Here is a 20,907-nt window from a genome sequence, read left to right as displayed (position 1 = left end):
ACTATTTTGTGGGTGGCAACTTGAGTGGAAATGAAAAATCGAACTATTATTGTAGAGTGTTAAAGTCAGAAAATCACGTTGAATATTATATTGTGGATCACTAGATATTTTTGATAAATTATCTTTTAATTATAAAATAATTTTAGAAAAAACTATCTGTCGTGCATGATAGCAAGAGCCAAATGGCCTAATTTATCTCCTGTCTTATGGTTTATAGTTTGGTCCTGATTTACTGCCAAGTGTTCCAGGTAGAAGATATTTGTAGTGCCGTGTGGCAGAGATAAAATACAAAGCTTGCAGATTAATTGGCTTGCTCTTGAGTTTTGATTTGAAGAAAAATTGCATAGGCTTCACTGATGCATTACTATGGTATAACATGTGAATTATTGATTATGATGAATAGAAAATAATGGTAAAGTTTTCTTTGAACAAAATGCAAAGTGCTGGAGGAACTCAGTGGATCAGGCAGTACCTGTGGGGGGAATTCTGTCTGAAGAAGGGCCCCAAAGTGAAATCCTCTACAGATACTGTCTTACGGTGTTCCTCCAGCACTTTGTGTTTGCTCAAGATTACAGCATCTGCAGTTGTGTTTTAAATCTTTCTCTGATGCAGATGCTCCATTGTGTATTTATGCCATCAACTGTGGCCCCCGTGAATTCTGTAAATAGTTCTGTCCTTGTTGGTAAAAATGAAATTAAAAGAACACTATTCAATTAACAAAGAAGGCCTTAAATACTAATTCAAAGTTCTTACAAAGGGTAGGTGCTGTTGATTCTCCAATATCTAAGTATTTAATAATTGTCTAAAAAATATAAAGGGGAAGTAAGATACCTTTATTATACATTTAAGTAAAGTAATCCTTTGGTTTGTATATTACATTCCTAGTTGTAGTGATCTTAAGGTAAAAGTGAATTAGTGTTAAAAAACAAAGTACTTGTGCGATAACATCAGGATAAGCGCTCAACCATGCAAACCAAGCCCAATGCCAAAGTCAGATGTAAATGACCTACACACTTCTGCTATAGGGCAATAACTAACTGTACATTCAGTTATCAGCTATCTGCATGTTGACAAACACACAAGCTGAATGTTTAACCAAGAAACCCAATCCCAATGCTGCATGAGCATCTAAAATGCCTTTACACAGTTAAACTATGCCATGCTAAAAACTATACTGTATCATCAACACGACTGACAAATGCGAGATGGTGAAATATTTTAAATGTTACGTATTGTCCATTACTTAAAGAATCAAAATTGAATTGTATGAAAATGTAATTGGCAAAAATAATCAAAAGGTCACATTTATGCTGAAACATTTATTTATTTCAATTTTTGAACTTTTTTTCTCAAAAATATCTCAAATACATAGCTGACGACATAACTAACAGGTACAGGTGGATCACTCTTATCCTGATGTTCTGCTGCAAAAACAATCTGTTCAGCCACACTCCAGGCTTCACAGTTCTTTTACTCTCTTTGCATTATTTCATTATTCAACTTGTACAACACATTTTACAGTTTTTGCCCAATTAATGCTAAATGTCCAATGCAAACCATTCAACATTGAACTATATTGATGACAGCCACTTACTCTTTATCGAAGTCAGACACAATATCTTGTTAGTCACAGGGTGATATATTTAATGTGGTGGCACAAAAAACTGCAGATGTTGGAGTGTTGACTTCTACAGCTACCTTGACTATACTTCCTCTTACCCTGCCTCTTGCAAAGACACCATCCCTTACTCTCAGTTTCTCTGCCTCAGCCCCATCGGCTCCCAAGATGAGGCTTTCCATTCTAAGGCATTCGAGATGTTCTCTTCAGTTTCATGAGACAGTTAGATTTAGCTCTTAGGGCTAAAGGAATCAAGGGATATGCAGTAAAAGCAGGTACGGGGTACTGATTTTAGATGATCAGCCATGATCATATTGAATGGCAGTGCTGGCTCGAAGAGTCAAATGGCCTACTCCTGCACTTATCTTTTCTATGTTTCTAATTATAGACCTGAAACGTCACCTATCCATGTTCTCCAGAGATGCTGCCTGACCCGCTGAGTTACTCCAGCACTCTGTGAAGCGTCACCTATCCATGTCCTCCACAGATGCTGCCTGACTCGCGGAGTTACTCCAGCACTTTGTGATACCTTCGATTTGTACCAGCATCTGCAGTTATTTTCCTGCACCTTCAATGTGATCTCATTCCAACTCCTTTCCACTTTGTGCAGAGACTGCTAGCTCACTCAGCAAATCCTTGGTTCACTCGTTCCTTCCTACCCACCCTCCCCCAGTACTTTCCACTGCAACTGTAAGTGATGTAACACCTGTCCCCACACCTCCTTTTTCACTTCCATCGAGGGACTGCAGCTGCCCTTCCAGTTTACATGAACCTCTTCCAAACTTCTTCATTGCATTTGGTGCTCCCAATGTAGCCTCTACACAGACGGGACCGAGTGTAGATAGGTGACTGTTTCGCTGAACAATGATGCTTGGTCCTGCGGGATCTCCTTTGCTCACTGCCATACCGACATTTTTGTCATTTGCGTCATATTTTTCATATTTTCTTGGGATAGCTTACACTCTGCGGTATGAACATAGAATTCTCCAATTTCAAGCAATACCTCTATGCCAACTCTCTCTCCCCTGCCCCCTCCCCAACTTGGTGCATATGCATTCCTCCCACCATCTCCCACCACCCCAGTCACCTTGTCCTTTCCCCTTCCTCCATATGTGCATCTCCCATCCCTGAGTCTCATATTTCCCTTTAATTCCTCCTCCCCCTGTTCCCTTCCACACATATCCTTCCCTCCGGTTTTACATTTCACCCCTTCTCTCCTTATCTGACAGCCTTTTGGTTCCATTTCACATCAAGCCTTTTTCACTTACTTTACCCATCTGCCAATCACTCCCCTCACCTGTATCCCGGCTTGCCCCACTCCCACCTACCTTTTCCAGCTTTCTCCCCTGACTCCAGTCTGATGAAGGAACTCAACCTGAAATGTTGCCTGTGTATTCCCTTCACAGATGCTGCCTGTCTTGCTGAGTTCCTTCAGCACTTTGTTTTTTATTCAGTGTGGTGTCCATTGCAGAACTGCATTCACTGTGCATCTCTTCAACTGCATCGATGTATTTGGCATTTATGTATCCCTGAGGTTCATCCATCAGTATCTTGGCCACTAAGCTCTGTTTGCCGTTAATTCCAAGCCATGAGATCAAATAGTTGTAACCAAGGTTGACATGTCTGACCAGGTCCAAAACGCTGTCCCTTGATCACGCCATCGGTACATCAATCCAAAGCCTGCTGGACTGATTAATAACTCATTGGCATCTCAAAGATGGATGCATTGTAAAATTGAAAAATAGGACCTGGATTATCGATTGGCCTGTTGAGCCTGCCCTGCTATTCAGTGTGATCATGGACAAATATTCCTGTTGCTTCCTCGCGTCAGGAAATCTAGCTGTCTTTTTAAATGTATGCATCAACTTTCCCTCCAGTGCCTCTTTGGTAGAGACTTGCCCATGTTGCCCCCCCCCCCCCCCCCCCCCCATGGAGAAAGTTCTCCTTATTTCAGTCCTAAATGTCTGGTCATATTTCCTGAGTCATGCCTTATTACTTTATTCTGTTTCACACATACAATTATTATGATGCAAAATGGAAGTTAATGGAACTGCTAACTTTAACTGTTAACAAATGGAAGTTAATGGTAGCTTTAACCTTCCAGAGTTGGTGCTGAAACAGCTATGGCCTGGCCTCGGGGAGTCAAGCAAGCAACTAGATATGTTTTAAATTCATCTGTTACCTTGGCGAGACTAGATTTTATATAAAAAATCTTATCTTGCCAAATATCTACACAGTGTCCATGTTACAAAGTGTACACTTAGGGCAAATGGTTTATACAGCTGCAAAAGTTATTATTCAAGTGCAGGCTAAATGAAAGAGACTGAAGGTGACAGGATTTCTGTGCCAGAAGTAATTTGGGAGTTTAAGTGAGAGACCAAATTAGACAATAGACAATCGGTGCAGGAGGAGGCTATTCGGCCCTTCGAGCTAGCACCGCCATTCAATGTGATCATGGCTGATCATTCATAATCAGTACCCCGTTCCTGCCTCCTCCCCATACCCCCTGACTCCGCTATCCTTAAGAGCTCTATCTAGCTCTCTCTTGAAAGCATTCAGAGAACTGGCCTCCACTGCCTTCTGAGGCAGAGAGTTCCACAGATTTACAACTCTCTGACTGAAAAGGTTTTTCCTCATCTCTGTTCTAAATGGCCTACCCCTTATTCTTAAACTGTGGCCCCTGGTTCTGGACTCCCCCAACATTGGGAACATGTTTCCTGCCTCTAACGTGTCCAACCCCTTAATAATCTTTTATGTTTCGATAAGATCCCTTCTCATCCTTCTAAATTCCAGTGTATACAAGCCTAGTCGCTCCAGTCTTTCAACATATAACAGTCCCGCCATTCTGGGAATTAACCTAGTAAACCTACGCTGCACGCCCTCAATAGCAAGAATGTCCTTCCTCAAATTTGGAGACCAAAACTGCACACAGTACTCCAGGTGCAGTCTCACTAGGGCCCTGTACAACTGTAGAAGAACCTCTTTGCTCCTATACACAACTCCTCTTGTTATGAAGGCCAACATTCCATTGGCTTTCTTCACTGCCTGCTGTACCTGCATGCTTCCTTTCAGTGACTGATGCACTAGGACACCCAGATCTCGCAGTATGTCCCCTTTTCCTAACTTGACACCATTCAGATAATAATCTGCCTTCCTATTCTTACCACCAAAGTGGATAACCTCACACTTATCCACATTAAACTGCATCTGCCATGCATCCACCCACTCACACAGCCTGTCCAAGTCACCCTGCAACCTCATAGCATCTTTCTCACAGTTCACACTACCACCCAGCTTTGTGTCATCTGCAAATTTGCTAATGTTACTTTTAATCCCTTCATCTAAGTCATTAATGTATATTGTAAATAGCTGCGGTCCCAGCACCGAGTCTTGCGGTACCCCACTAGTCACTGCTTGCCATTCTGAAAGGGACCCATTTATCCCCACTCTTTGCTTTCTGTCTGCCAACCAATTTACTATCCATGTCAGTACCCTACCCCCAATACCATGTGCTAACCCCCAGTACCATGTACTAATTTTGCCCACTAATCTCCTATGTGGGACCTTGTCGAAGCTTTCTGAAAGTTAAGGTACACAACATCCACCGGCTCTCCTGTCCATTTTCCTAGTTACATCCTCAAAATTCCAGAAGATTAGTCAAGCATGATTTCCCCTTCGTAAATCCATGCTGACTTGGAACGATCCTGCTACTGATAGCCAAATGCTCCGCAATGTCGTCTTGTTGTGGTGAAAACATCAGCATGTGAGTAGGGGGAGCAGAATGGAACTTCCTTCAGTTTTGCTCTTAAAAGGAGAGGAAGTATAACATAGCAAAGAAGAGTGGGAAGACAGAGGATTGGGACTCTTTTAAAGAGCAACAAAAGTTAACTAAAAAGGCAATACGAGGAGAAAAGATGAGGTACGAGGGTAAACTAGCCAATAATATAAAGGAGGATAGCAAAAGTTTTTTTAGGTACGTGAAGAGGAAAAAAATAGTCAAGGCAAATGTGGGTCCCTTGAAGACAGAAGCAGGGGAATTTATTATGGGGAACAAAGAAATGGCAGACGAGTTAAACCGTTACTTTGGATCTGTCTTCACTGAGGAAGATACACACAATCTCCCAAATGTTCTAGGGGCTGGAGAACCTAGGGTGATGGAGGAACTGAAGGAAATCCACATTAGGCAGGAAATGGTTTTGGGTAGACTGATGGGACTGAAGGCTGATAAATCCCCAGGGCCTGATGGTCTGCATCCCAGAGTACTTAAGGAGGTGGCTCTAGAAATAGTGGAAGCATTGGAGATCATTTTTCAATGTTCTATAGATTCAGGATCAGTTCCTGTGGATTGGAGAATAGCAAATGTTATCCCACTTTTTAAGAAAGGAGGGAGAGAGAAAACGGGTAATTATAGACCAGTTAGTCTGACATCAGTGGTGGGGAAAATGCTGGAGTCAATTATAAAAGACGAAATTGCTGAGCATTTGGATAGCAGTAACGGGATCGTTCCGAGTCAGCATGGATTTACGAAGGGGAAATCATGCTTGACAAATCTACTGGAATTTTTTGAGGATGTAACTAGGAAAATTGACAAGGGAGAGTCAGTGGATGTGGTGTACCTCGACTTTCAGAAAGCCTTCGACAAGGTCCCACATAGGAGATTAGTGGGCAAAATTAGGGCACATGGTATTGGGGGTAGGGTACTGACATGGATAGAAAATTGGTTAACAGACAGAAAGCAAAGAGTGGGGATAAATGGGTCCCTTTCGGAATGGCAGGCAGTGACCAGTGGGGTACCGCAAGGTTCGGTGCTGGGACCCCAGCTATTTACGATATACATTAATGACTTAGACGAAGGGATTAAAAGTACCATTAGCAAATTTGCAGATGATACTAAGTTGGGGGGTAGTGTGAATTGTGAGGAAGATGCAATAAGGCTGCAGGGTGACCTGGACAGGTTGTGTGAGTGGGCGGATACATGGCAGATGCAGTTTAATGTAGATAAGTGTGAGGTTATTCACTTTGGAAGTAAGAATAGAAAGGCAGATTATTATCTGAATGGTGTCAAGTTAGGAGGAGGGGGAGTTCAACGAGATCTGGGTGTCCTAGTGCATCAGTCAATGAAAGGAAGCATGCAGGTTCAGCAGGCAGTGAAGAAAGCCAATGGAATGTTGGCCTTCGTAACAAGAGGAGTTGAGTATAGGAGCAAAGAGGTCCTTCTACAGTTGTACCGGGCCCTGGTGAGACCGCACCTGGAGTACTGTGTGCAGTTTTGGTCTCCAAATTTGAGGAAGGATATTCTTGCTATGGAGGGCGTGCAGCGTAGGTTCACTAGATTAATTCCCGGAATGGCGGGACTGTCGTATGTTGAAAGGCTGGAGCGATTGGGCTTGTATACACTGGAATTTAGAAGGATGAGGGGGGATCTTATTGAAACATATAAGATAATTAGGGGATTGGACACATTAGAGGCAGATAACATGTTCCCAATGTTGGGGGAGTCCAGAACAATGGGCCACAGTTTGAGAATAAGGGGTAGGCCATTTAGAACGGAGATGAGGAAGAACTTTTTCAGTCAGAGGGTGGTGAAGGTGTGGAATTCTCTGCCTCAGAAGGCAGTGGAGGCCAGTTCGTTGGATGCTTTCAAGAGAGAGCTGGATAGAGCTCTTAAGGATAGCGGAGTGAGGGGGTATGGGGAGAAGGCAGGAACGGGGTACTGATTGATAGTGATCAGCCATGATCGCATTGAATGGCGGTGCTGGCTCGAAGGGCTGAATGGCCTACTCCTGCACCTATTGTCTATTGTCTATTGTCTAATCTATTCTGAAGTTCAATACGATGGTTCCTGCCACTTCGTTGCATTTCAGAATTTTGAATCGGTCCAATAGATCACATTTTGAATTTGCTGAAGGACCAATTCATTGTTTAAAAAAAGATGTTGAATACTTTGACATTGATTTCATTACTTTTCAGTCATTGGTTTTTTTCCGTGTATTAATTTGTTCGTCAATCATTGTTACAGATAGAAAACTGTGGAATGGATGAACAAACATTTGCCACTTGTTTTTGCAGAACTTATCAATAAACTCAACTTTTTGGAAGATGACCCATCTATCACTAGACTTAATCCATTTGAAGAGGTTGATGCCCAAGGATCAAACCCTTTTGGAGACACAGAATATGAAGCTGATATGGAAGGTAGTGTGTTTTATTTTATAGGGTGTACGCATGATCTGGCAGGATGAGCTGACTTGCAGGAAATGGAGGAAATGTGTGTCTGGGCACCATCAACCTAATCAGAGGGGAAGACACATTATGGAACAAGGAGGACAATTCAGAAGTCCGAAAGCAGAGAATCTCATCCTGACAGCAGATGTGGTGGAGAAAAAGAAACCGGGGGAAAAGGATGGCATCTTTGCAGGAGGTAGGGTGGGAGGTGAGGTAGCTGGGGGAGTAGGTGGGTTGTAGTAGACATCAGTAGCTAGTTTGTCATCTGAATTAGAGACCCCTGGCAGCACTTTCCAAGCACCCACCACCCTCTGTGTAATAAAACTTGCCCCACGCACCTCCTTGCCATTTTCACCTTAAAGCTACGCGCTCTAGTCTTGGACGTTTTCACCCTGGCGAAAAAGCTTGTGACTGTCTACCTTATCTATGTCTCTCAAGTTTTATATATTTCTATCAGCTCTCCCTTCAAACCCCAGCATTCTAGAGAAAACAATCCAAGTTTGTTCAAACAAGGATTTACAAAAAAGTGCAACTTCATTTTAATGCTAATGCCCTCTAATCTGGGCAGTATTGTGGTAAACCTCTTCTACATACGCTCCTAAACTTCCCCATCCTTCCAATATGGGGTAATCAGAACTGTACACAATACTCAACGGTGGCCTCACCATAGTCCTTTAAGGCTACAGTTTCATGGTGACTAGAGATGGGTATAAAACCTGAGGAGACTGAGGAAGCTTGGATCTTGAGCAAAACACAAAGTGCTGGAGGAACTCAGTGAGCCAGGCAGCATCTGTGGAGAGAATGGCAGGCAATGTTTTATGCCGGGTCCCTTCTTCCCAGATGCTGTCTGACCCACTGAGTTCTTCCAGCACTTTGTATTTTAGCATAAAATCGTGTTCATTTGTTCCATCCAGATTTTTTAAAACATGCTTGTTTAAAGCCTGGAGCTGCCTGTGTTTGAACATCAGAGCTAATTTTACTTGGTCATTGATACTGGCACGGGGCTGTTGAGGTTAAGTTCAGGTTCAGGGTTGTTTAAAGCGCAAGGGTAGCGGAGCAATTTCTGGATAGTTTTATCTTTAGCAGTTACATCGGAAGAGAAAAGCATGTTTAGGAGCAGACATCATGATTGCCAAGGACGAATGTATTAGGAACCAGGGAAAAACAGGTTGCACAAGCATTACTGCTCGATAACAGGGTAGTTGTGGTGATGCCACGGAATAGATTGTTGCACGAACCAAGGCAAAGCAGATCATGGAACCGTCCAAAGAAGAGAAGAGCACAGTGGAAACATGATGCTGATGGGGAATTGTGCAATTAGGTAAGATAACGTTCTTGCTGCAACAACGAAGGTTGTGTTGTCTCCTAATGCCTGAAAATATGAATACTTAGGAGGTCAGATGGTGGCTGTGAATAAAAAAAAACAAAGCTGATGCCTAGTGAAACGGAGATGGAACTACAGAACAAGTAGGGTGGCAATTAAACATTCCCCCGACTTTAAAATGTATTGAAAATGGGGAGGGGGGAGATAAAGTAGCCTTACATTATAGTATATTGGATATCGGCAGTATTTTATTTTGCATTCTGAAGAGTCTAATTCTTTAGCTGCAGACAGATTGGCAGAAATCACAGCTGACATTAGAAGGCAGGGTTGTGCTACAATAATTTGTGAGACGCTTGCCTGTTGCTTCTTTCCTGGTTGTATCTGCTAACAGACTTTGTGGGTGTTGTTGAATTATGCAGCAATGAGATTGGCGAGTGTGGAAGAAACAAAGTGATATGGAGCTCTCCAGACTGTAAATAAAACATGCTGTTTGCATCTCCAACCAGGATCCTAAACTACATTGTTTATTTCTTTATTGTTCATGCTGCACAGAAAGACCTCTCATTGTAGCTCTTTGAACGTAATTACACATTTCTAGCACTTAGAAAACCTGCAGGAAGCTGATAGTACAACAGTGAAGTCAGTATTGGATCTGATTGTTAGGCCATTGTTTTACAGGCCAATGCCTCAGTATTGGTAGAAGCAAGGAACTGCAGGTGCTGGTCACGGGGATAAAAACAAAGTAACTCAGCGAGTCAGTCAGCATCCCTGGATATCATGGATAGGTGACGTTTTGGGTGGAACCCTTATTCAGATTGTGTTGGGGAGGAGGGGGGGGGGGAGAGCTGGAAGAGAGGAGGTTCAGGACAAAGGCTGGCAAATGATAGGTGGATACAGATGAAGAGGGTTTTGGATAGCAAATGGTTGGATAAAGACCTGGGATGAAAAGACTAAAGGTTTGAGATAAGGATAGAAGAGTTGCAAATGTTGAAGCCAGATGAAGGAATGTTGGAGACGGAGGTGAGGAATTGGTGTGGGACCAGATGGGATGTAGGGAACAGATGGGGAAAAAGGAGGGGTGGGAATGGGGCGCAGGGAAGAGATGGGGGGAAAAGGAGGGAGTGGGAATGGGGCGCAGGGAAGAGATGGGGGGAAAAGGGAGGTGTGGGAATGGGGCGCAGGGAAGAGATGGGGGAAAAGGGGAGTGTGGGAATGGGGCGCAGGGAAGAGATGGGGGAAAAGGGGGGTGTGGGAATGGGGCGCAGGGAAGAGATGGGGGGAAAAGGGGGGAGTGGGAATGGGGCGCAGGGAAGAGATGGGGGAAAGGGGGGAGTGGGAAGAGATGGGGAAAAAGGGGGAGTTATCTAAAATGGGAGAATTCCATGGGAATATGAGGTGCTGTTCCTCTAGTTGTGTGGGGCCTCACTCTCACAAGGCATCTCCATCCTTCGTATTGGTGGTGGAACCATCACTCCTTTTTTACTATACCTTTGTAGAATCATCTTCTCATCTCAGATTCCTCAGGGGGGTGGGGGGGCAACCAGGACTGGGCCCAGCTGCTCACATCTACCCAATCATTTCCTCTCATGATTTTATACACCTCTACAAGATCACCACACATCCTCCTGCGCTCCAGGGAAAATAATCCCAGCCTACTCAACCTCTCCCTATAGCTCAGACCCTCTGGTCCTGGCAACATCGTAAAAAATTTCGGTACCCTTTCCAGCTTGACAACATCATTCCTATAACATGGACAAAAAGGTTTGTAGGTTAATTGGCTTGATAAATGTTTAAAAAAATGTCCTTAGTGGGTATAGGATAGTGTTAATGTGCGGGGATTGCTGGTCGGCACGGACCTGGTGGGCCGAAGGGCCGCGCTGTAAGTCCAAACTAAATTAAACATGGTGCCCAGAACTGAACACAATACTCTAAATGCAGTCTCACCAACGTCTTATACAACTGCAACATGACATCCCAGCTTCTATACTCAATACTCTGACTGATGAAAGCCAATGTACCAAAATCCTTTTTGACCACCTAATGTACCTGTGACTCCACCTTTAAAGAACCATGCACTCCTAGATCCTTCTGCTCCACAACCCCCCCCCCCCCCCCCAGAGCCCTACCATTCACTGTGTAGGTCATGTCCAAGTTAGAGTTCCCAAAATACAGCACCTCACATTTTTTTGTTTAAATTCCATTGTAGAGTGACACAGCGTGAAAATAGGCCCTTTTGCCCAACTTGCCTATATCGGCCAACATATCCCAGCAACACCAGTCCCACCTGCCTGTGTTTGGTTCATATCCCTCCAACAATGGCCTGTTCCTTTATGATCGTTACTTTTTTGCTTATCTTTCATTCATTGTTCTTTATCTCTCCACATCACTGTCTATATCTCTTGTTTCCTTTATCTCTAACCAGTCTGAAAAAGGATCTCGACCCGAAACGTCACCATTCCATCTCTCCAGAGATGCTGCCTGTCCTGCTTTTTGTGTCTGTCTTCTGTCATATCCATGTACTTGTCTAACTGTTTCTTAAATATTGGGATAGTCCCAGCCTCAACTACCTCTGGCAGATTGTTCCATACATCTACCACCCTTTGTGTGAAAAAGTGACCCCTCAGATTAATTTTAAATCTTGTCCCCGTCATCTTAAACCTATGTCCTCTGTTCCTCAATTCACCTACTCTGAACAAGAGACTCTATTCCCCTCATGATTTTATACACCTCTGGAAGACCACCCCTCATCCTCCTGCGCTCCCAAGGAATAGAGTCCCAGCCTACTCAACCTCTCCCTATAGCTCAGACCCTCGAATCCTGGCAACATCCTCGTAAATATTTTCTGTACCCTTTCCAGCTTGTCAACATCTTTTCCATAACATGTGCCCAGAATTGAACACAATACTCTAAATGCAGCCTCACCAATGTCTTATACAACTGCAACATGACCTCCCAACTTCTATACTCAATACTCTGACAGATGAAGGCCAATGTGCCAAAAGCCTTTTTGAGCACCCTATCTACCTGCGACTCCACCTTCAAGGAACCATGCACCTGCACTCCTAGATCCTTCTGCTCTTCAACACTCCCCAGAGCCCGACAATTCATTGTGTAGGTCCTGCCTATGTTAGACTTCCCAAATTTGACTGGAACTCTTGGCACTGCCTCTCGATGCTTGCAGTCTTCAGTTTCAGCAATTGCTTCCTGAAATAGTCTCTTGGCTGCTCCCAGCCCAGCAATGGGAAGGTGGCTGGTCACATTTACAGAAAATTATAATGTTAAAGTCACTAATAACACATAATGGCTGCAGAGGGAAAGACTGAATTGCCTCTTGATTGCAAGAAAGAGAAGGCTTTGGGAGGACCCAATACATGTTTTGAAGATAATGAAGAGGTTTGCTAGCAGAAACTTAGAGGTGAATGTTTCCATTGGCAGGCAAAAGGAGACCTAAAACCATCTATATATAAACGCCTGTGGAAAATAAATCCAATCCATAATTCTGGTGACATTTTTTTATCGAGTGTTTAGAATGTACATCTTGCTGCCACAGGGAATAATTGATACAAATAATGTTGAACATTAAAGGGCAAACAGGCTGACTGAATGATCTGTTTCTGTGCTATAAACTTTATGATCAATGGAATAACAGAGCCTTCTACCTTTATCTAACTGGCAGGAGTGCCTGAAATGCAAAGAAAATTGTTGGCAGACACTGCACATAACCAGAGGGCGAATACTTCCCTTCCTTTACCTTTCACAATTTCAGTCTGATTAGCTGTCATGGGAAATTATCAAATTTTTAAGATTCTATGTCATGTGCCTATTGTTAAAGGAAGTAATGGATATAAAATGGGTTCATTGTTCTTCAGTAATGTAATGTAACTACTGTTCCTTGTTTCACAATGATCAGAATAGTTAAAAATGTTAAAGTGAAAGTGAGGATTAAATAACATCTATTGAAAGTTCGCCTTGACCAGGACTAGGTTGGTGCAGAAAAAGATGATGGATTTAAAAAGCATCCTGTGGAACCCAACCACAAAAACCCTTGGTCCTTTCATCACGTTTTACAGATGCTCGTAACCATCAGTGCATGGTGAACTGCTTTCCCATTCTATAAATAGTCTTTTCATGTATTTTGTGTATAAAGTTTTGAAATTCCGTTGTTGTTTGTGGTTTCTCAGATGGCACATGACCTGATGTGATGTGTTCAAAGTCTCTGTAATTGAGCGTCAAGAGATCAAGTCAAAGGATTTGGTTTCCTTATTGCATGGTCTCAAAATACGGTTCTTCACAAAAACCCCCACTGCCAGTTCAATCTTGGAAAATGTGTATTTTTCTGGGAATAAAATGTCATAAAGAAGTAGGAAAAATGATGATTGCTACGGATAATGATCTTGTGTTAGCAGTATTGTATATGTGGATAAATGTGAGGTTATCCACTTTGGTGACAAGAACAAGAAGGCAGATTATTATCTGACGTGTCAGATTAGGAAAAGAGGAGGTGCAACGAGACCTAGGTGTCCTTGTACATCAGTCACTGATAGACAGCAGGCAGTGAAGAAAGCTAATTGCATGTTGGCTTTCATAGCGAGAGATTTGAGTATAGGAGCAAGGAGGTCCTATTGCAGTTGTACAGGGCCCTGGTGAGACCACACCTGGAGTATTGTGTGCAGTTTTAGTCTCTTAGTTTGAGGATGGACATTCTTGCTATTGAGGGAGTGCAACGTAGGTTCACCAAGTTAATTCCCGGGATGGCAGGACTGACATATGATGAAAGAATGGATCGACTGGGCTTATATTCACTGGAATTTAGAAGGATGAGAGGGGATCATAGAAACATATAAAATTCTTAAGGGATTGGACAGGCTAGAAGCAGGAAAAATGTTCCCGGTTGGGGGAGTCCAGAACCAGGGGTCACAGTTTAAGAATAAGGGGTAGGTCATTTAGGACTGAGATGAGGAAAAACTTTTTCAGCCAGAGAGTTGTGAATCTGTGGAATTCTCTGCCACAGAAGGCAATGGAGGCCGATTAGACAATAGGCAATAGGCGCAGGAGGAGGCCATTCGGCCCTTCGAGCCAGCACCGCTATTCAATGTGATCATGGCTGATCATTCACTATCAGTAACCCGTTCCTGCCTTCTCCCCATACCCTCTGACTCCGCGATCTTTAAGAGCTCTATCTAGCTCTCTGGATGTATTCAAGAGAGAGTTAGATATTGCTCTTAGGGCTAAAGGAATCAAGGGATATGGGGAGAAAGCAGGAACAGGGTACTGATTCTAGGTGATCAGCCATGATCATATTGAATGGCGGTGCTTGCTTAAAGGGCCGAATGGCCTACTCCTGCTTCTATTTTCTATGTTTCTATACTTACTTGCAAGCAGTTACTCAATATTACTGTCATCCCGGAGAATTGAAGCTGACAGTGCTCATGATATTTGTCATAATTAGTTCATCATGTTAATTACTTTGCTATCAAGCCCAATCATGTATTCATGTGGTCCGTCAGGACAAATCTTTTGTTTGTTTGTTTGTTTTTATGTCTTGTTTGCTCTGTAAAGCGTCTTTGAGTATCCTGAAAAGCGCTATATAAAATAAATGTGTTATTATTATTATTATTATTATTACTTTCATTTGGAAAATCCAGGAAACATCCTGGTGAACATCTTCTGCACCCTCTCGAAAACCTGCACAACTTCCTGTAATGCAGTGACCAGAGCAGCCACAATACTCCAGATGCAGCCTAACCAAACATTTATAAAGTTGCAACAGGATGTAATGCCTCTTACACTCAATGCCCCGACTGATGATAACAAGCATACCATATGGCTTCTCTACCACCCTGTCTTCTTCTGTTGCCATTTTCAAGTAGCTATGGCCGTGCACCCCAAGATCCCTCTGTACATCAAAGTATCCTGCCTTTTACTGTATGTCTTCATCATACATTTGACCTCCCAGTGTAGCACTTCTCAGTTGTTCATATTCAGAACTCCATCTGCCATTTCACCACCAACTGGTCTATATCCTGCTGTATCCTCTGACAACTTCCTTCACTATCAACAGTGCCGCCAATTTTTGTGTCATCTGCAAACTTACTAATGAGCCCATCTAAGTTTTTGTCCAAGTTATTTAAAGAGATCACAAACAAATTTCCATCTTCTCTCATTAGTCAACGTTCCCAAAATGTGCCACTCTTGTAATTCTTCCTCACATGAAGGTGCCAGTCTGTTCAGCTGGTCCCATGTCAGGTGTGGACTTGCCTGATAACAGTTGATCCGTTTGCTTTCACTGTGTGCCAGATGATGATTATGATCTAGGTTTCTTCATTGCTGTTGTCAAACACTCATTTGGTAATAAACCAGTCCAGTAATTTGTTAGGCACAGACATTATGCTTCCTGAAATGCTGTAGGTTTTTGATTTGAGTCCAGAGCCAATAAATGGGTGAATTGTTCAAGCAGGGCCTACTACCTTGGATTATGTTGTGCATAACCATGCTTTAGCTCAACAATTCTGAATGCTTGGTTCAGCAGCTATCTTTTCTGTGAAGTGCATGAAGAGGATTTGTGTCTATCTTCCATGAAGAGGATTATGTCAGACTTTGAGGAGCGACTACCATCCCACCCATTGCTCCACATCCTGCATCCAGTCCATTCCAATATATTTCCCATTCTCAAATCCACAGGTACTGCATCCTATCAATGAATCCGCACACAGCCCATATTCCTCAAAGCTGCTGTAAGCACTTCTTGCAAATTGCTTCCTCCCTTTCGTGACTTTTTTTGTTGTCTTCATATCCTGAACTACAAAAGTGAAGTCGGGAATATAATTGACTCCCTTGTTAGACAAATGTTTAATAAGATTTAGTACCACTCATTTACTATTTTGATACAAATCTGAATGTCATCTGACTGGATTTTAACATTCCAGTATTTTTAATGATCAACATTACTTGTCCTTTCAATCTGTGTGTATCATGCACAGTTCCCGGTGTAAAGCAGAAATCTTTGGTATCAAAGCCAAAGTTGATCATATCTGATCTGAAAACCATTAAGTACGATGTAGAGAGTGAGAATGTCGTAAATCCCCAAGGTTCTGCACTAATCTCCTGTGCTTTTCTGGATCAAAATTTTCTCACAACTCTTACAAGGACCATGTATTCAAATTCCCCATCATTCACCCTACCCCCTCCTATCTAGACCCTTATCTAAAGCAGAAAATGTTCAGGATTCTATCTCCTGGTTCCTTCTCCCTCTCTCCCCCCTCACCCCTATTCCCTTCTTCCCCTCTCCCCCTCTGCCTCCCCCTCTGTCTCCCTCCGCCCTCTCTTCCTCCCCTCTTCCTCCCCCTCTGCCTCCCTCCCCCTCTCTTCTTCCCCCTCTGCTTCCCTCCTCCCCCATCTCCCAACCCCCCCCTCTTCCTCCCCCTCTTTCTCCCTCTCACCCCCTCTCCCTCTCACCCCCCCCCTGTCCCTCTCACCCCCTCTCACCACTCACCCCTTTCCCTCTCACCCCCTCTCCACCCCCCCCCCTCTCACCCCTATTTTTAAGGTGCAGCCTAAAAACTAGTTCTTGTATCATTGTACGGTGTAACCTCAGGTCTCTTGCCACAAGATGGAGCCTTTGTATGAGTTGTCTCATTGCAGTGTGAATTCTGAATCAGAAGCAGAAGATACTGCAAGCATCCAGTAGAGCAGACAGAACACAGCGCAGTTAACGTTTAGATAATTAAATGGCGAGCGTTATCGTCTCTGACCAATGTTTGACTTTTTGGCCAATATTTCTTTATCTTCATTTTTAAGATATGTGTTCAAGCTACATCAGCTAATATCCAAATCTGTTTGGCCTATTTTATACTCACGACCCAAATCTCCATCCCATTCTCACTGTCCTGAAACTCTATCCCAGAAATATCTCCTTATCTTATGCCTATTTGTCCACTCGGATGCCTTTTCTCCCATCCATTCGTTGGATCACCATGTATGCTTGTGACTGTGAACTCTCTGCCTCAATACCCTGATCATTCTTCTCAACTGCAACAATCCCATTTGATCTGCAACTCCCCGCTAAGTGCCTTCTTGTAATACCGGAGTCCCAGAACTAATCACATTAATAAGGTGAAGAAACTTAAATAATAAAACTCAATAGTGAAGAGAATTAATAGGGTGATGAAGTTGATACCAGATATGTTATTTTAACCTTGAATTACCCAAACTAAACTAATTTTTGCATCAGCAATCCTGAACAGCATTTTAGTTTGCTTAATTTGCTTCTCACAATGTTGCAAATAGTGCAACAAAATAAGATCCAATGAAGCAATTTAGTCTTATCAATAAAGTACAGTACTTTTAGTCAGCAGCTCCTGGCAGATATGTAAATGCTTTATTTACATTAGTTGTGCATAGCATGTTCAATAAAACTCTCTTGACTCCTACAAGTGCTCCTCTTTCTTCCCCAAGCTCTTACCCATTGCATTGAGTTGATGTTACTCATTTGGTTGTAAAAACATGTTAGATGTGTTTCACAGTGAACACAGCTTAAACTTCATCTGAGAAAAGCATGAACGGATTGATGGGTGTTTTTCTGGATGGAAATGTGTGACAAGTGTACCACAGGGATCGGTGCATGGACTTCTGATCTATATAAATAACCTGCATATCAATGTAGTGGTATGATTATTAGTGTAGGAAAGAACTGATGCTGGTTTAAATCGAAGGTAGACACAAAATGCTGGAGTAACTCAGTGGGACAGGCAGCATCTCTGGGGAGAAGGAATGGGTGCTGTTTCGGGTCGAGACCCATCTTCAGATGGTATGATTATTAGGTTTGTTGGCAAAACAATTTGTGGAGCTGTAAATAATGAAGAACGTTATCTAAGGATACAGCAGGACACCGATCAGCTAGAAAGTTGGGTAGAGAGGTGGCAGATGGAATTCAATCAGACAAGTGTGAGGGAATGTATTGTGAGGTTAAATTCAGGGAGGACAGAGAATAAATGGCAGGGAGCATTGATTTACAGAAAGACCTTGGGAGGCAACGCTTTAACTCTCTGAAAGTGAAGTTGCAGGTGAATAGGGTAGTGAAAAAGCATCAGTAATGCTGGTCTTTATAGGCCAAGGCATTGAGTGTTAGAGTTTGTATGTCAAATTGTATTTGTGCAAAACAGAGGTCAGGTTTCACTGGGAATGTTGTGTACCAGAACAGTACGTTACAACAAGGATGTGGTAGGATAGAGAGAGTACAGAAATAATTCACCAGGCTGCTACTTGGAGTAGAGAGAGGGCAGTCGTTAAAAGGAGAGATTTGAGAGGCAGCGTTTGTTCTCACTGGTTTAATTTAGTTTAGTTTAGTTTATTGTCACCTGTACTGAGGTACAATGAAAAGCTTTTGTTGCATGCTAATCAGCCAGCGGAAAGACAATACATGATTACAATCGAGCCGTTGTACAAATATTGGACAATCGAACAAAAGCTTTTCACTGTACCTCGGTACATGTGACAATAAATTAAATTAAATTGGAATATGAAGGCATGAAGGCTAAAGGGTGACCCTATAGAGTACAGGTTTATAAAATTGAAGGCAATAGATCGGATACATAGTAGGAGTCTTTTTTCCCAGGTCATTTTCACATATGTTCTGGCAGTATGTGAAGGAAATACAACTTGTTTCGAGGCTTATTTTCTGTAAACAGTGCTCACGGAATGTTTCCTTTGCAACTCACCCAGAAACGTTTCAAGCCTCTGTTTAAAAGACTTCCGCGCAGCTAGAAATGTGTCCAAATACCAGAATGTCAGCTGCAATGCTGTCAAGTCTTTTCAAAAGAGAAGCTTGATTGCTAGATTTGCAGTTTCACTTGACATATGACATCAGTTTGTAGTGAATGTGCTCTACATTTAGTTTAATTTTTAAAGTCCTATGCTTCAAATTTAAATCTTTAATATCTTTCTTCACAGACAGAAACATTGGAACAACATCTACTGCAAGACCAGAAGGATTCTTCTTTGATAATGACCCTAACAACCCTTTCAACGAGCAAGAGTACGAAGTCTCCCTGAATCCATTGGATGTCAATGATCCTCAGCACAACAGGATCTTTGAACACAGGACAGAACTAACTGAGCCACCAAAGCCAGCAAAGAGGCAGAATGTCAAACCTGTGGACATGAGCAAGTATCTCTATGCTGAAACAACCAAACCACAGGAGGAGGAATTAGATGAGTATGTCATTAAAGTACTCCAACATTAGATTAGAATCACTATAATACTCAAGTGCCTCTCAGAATCATATCTAAAAACTAATGGGTAACATTTTTGGATACACCTAAACATTCAACGATGCTGAAAAAGATCATTACCTGTTTGTTCACCTATGTAAGCTAAGTTTAATAGGTATTAAAAATCATATAGTCAGAGCATCCAATTTCATGCACCTTAGTTTAGTCAATTAAGTTTCCAGTACATTCCTTCTATAAAATGCATCAAAGGAGACGGTTGCATGAATAAATACTGCACTTTAGATATCTATTTATTTATTTACATTTCACCCAATGTCTGGTCTCTTCGTAGTTCTATTCAGCTTAGTAGGGGAACAGGCAAACTGCAGATTTCAATGCATCCTTGTGCTAATTTGACTCAGTCCTTGGAGATATCTTTTCTCAGTGATGTTCGTGAATTGTGAGACACCTGTTTCTTCATAGATTATTTACCAAACTCTCCAGGAGGCTGCTCGGCAGCTTTCCATGAAAGAAGTTTAGACTTTAAGGATGTTAGGTTGTCAAGCTTACAACTGTAACGCGACTGGTCTTAATACTAAGTTAAACTGAATTATTACTTGTCATTATTTCGCTTTATGTGGCAGATTATTACTTCTATTGAATTTTAGCAAAGTGAGGGATGCAATGGAAGTGGATCTTCTGGTAGCTGAGCAAGTGGAGGCATGTTCCCAATCATTCCTTTCGCTTGCAGGGTATCAGTCAGGCCCCTGAAGTAAAAAGAAGGGGGAAAAAACATTGGTTCAGAAGGATTGTGCATGGAATTATGCGAACATTAGTGACAGCATTTAGCTTGATTCACTACCCATGTTGGCAATAATGGTCTGTTTTAAATATAATTGATAAGATTTTTATCATTGCTTATTTTTCATTGAGAAATTGAGATAAACAACAGCGAGGGAAAATAGATCAGTCCAGCTTGTCCAAACAAAAGATTGTAACAAAAACATCTGTTTTTAAGGGGAAGGGATGAGCTAAGAATTCCAGATGCTTAGGTCTTTGGGAATATCATATAGGTTCTCTCCCTTAACCCTACCCACCATGAAGGCAGCAGCTTGACTCTCTTGGTTTGTTGGTTGGGGCCTGTATACTGGAGCAAGAGTGTTCACAGACGGTTTCCAAAGTTCTGAATGTTACCTACATTCTTCTTCGACAAGTATGTGTGAGACTTCTGCAACTATTTGCATTGAGCCTTTTCCAATGCTTATCTGTTTATGCCTTTTCAGCATCTGTTTGCTCATTATACTTTTTTGCACTTGATATTAATTTAAAAATTCAAGTCTCAGTGCTAAAACAAAGCAAATTTCATGTGTTTTCAAAGAATGCTATCTATTCAAGACCAGTTTTACTTTTAGTGCCATTACCATTCAGTTTTTAAAGATTTAAACTGACAATGAATAGAATATTCCTCAGAGACACTTTCTGTCAGCAGGTTAGATTTGGTCCTTCATCCTTGTCTTTCATTCAGGTATCT

At 42.2% G+C, this 20,907-nt stretch overlaps 1 protein-coding gene across 1 annotated transcript in view; it reads left to right on the top strand.

Moving 5' to 3' along the window:
• The window catches only part of ehbp1 (EH domain binding protein 1), a 384,927-nt gene that overhangs the window by 115,703 nt on the left and 248,317 nt on the right, over positions 1-20,907 (top strand). The window contains exons 9-10 of the mRNA XM_078405706.1: positions 7,688-7,813; positions 19,116-19,380. Coding sequence (XP_078261832.1) covers positions 7,688-7,813; positions 19,116-19,380 — 391 coding nt within the window. The remainder of the gene's footprint in view (positions 1-7,687; positions 7,814-19,115; positions 19,381-20,907) is intronic.

This window comes from Rhinoraja longicauda, chromosome 9 (genome assembly GCF_053455715.1).
Source record: "Rhinoraja longicauda isolate Sanriku21f chromosome 9, sRhiLon1.1, whole genome shotgun sequence".
Lineage (NCBI taxonomy): Eukaryota > Metazoa > Chordata > Chondrichthyes > Rajiformes > Arhynchobatidae > Rhinoraja > Rhinoraja longicauda.
This window is presented reverse-complemented; position numbering and strand designations above follow the sequence as displayed.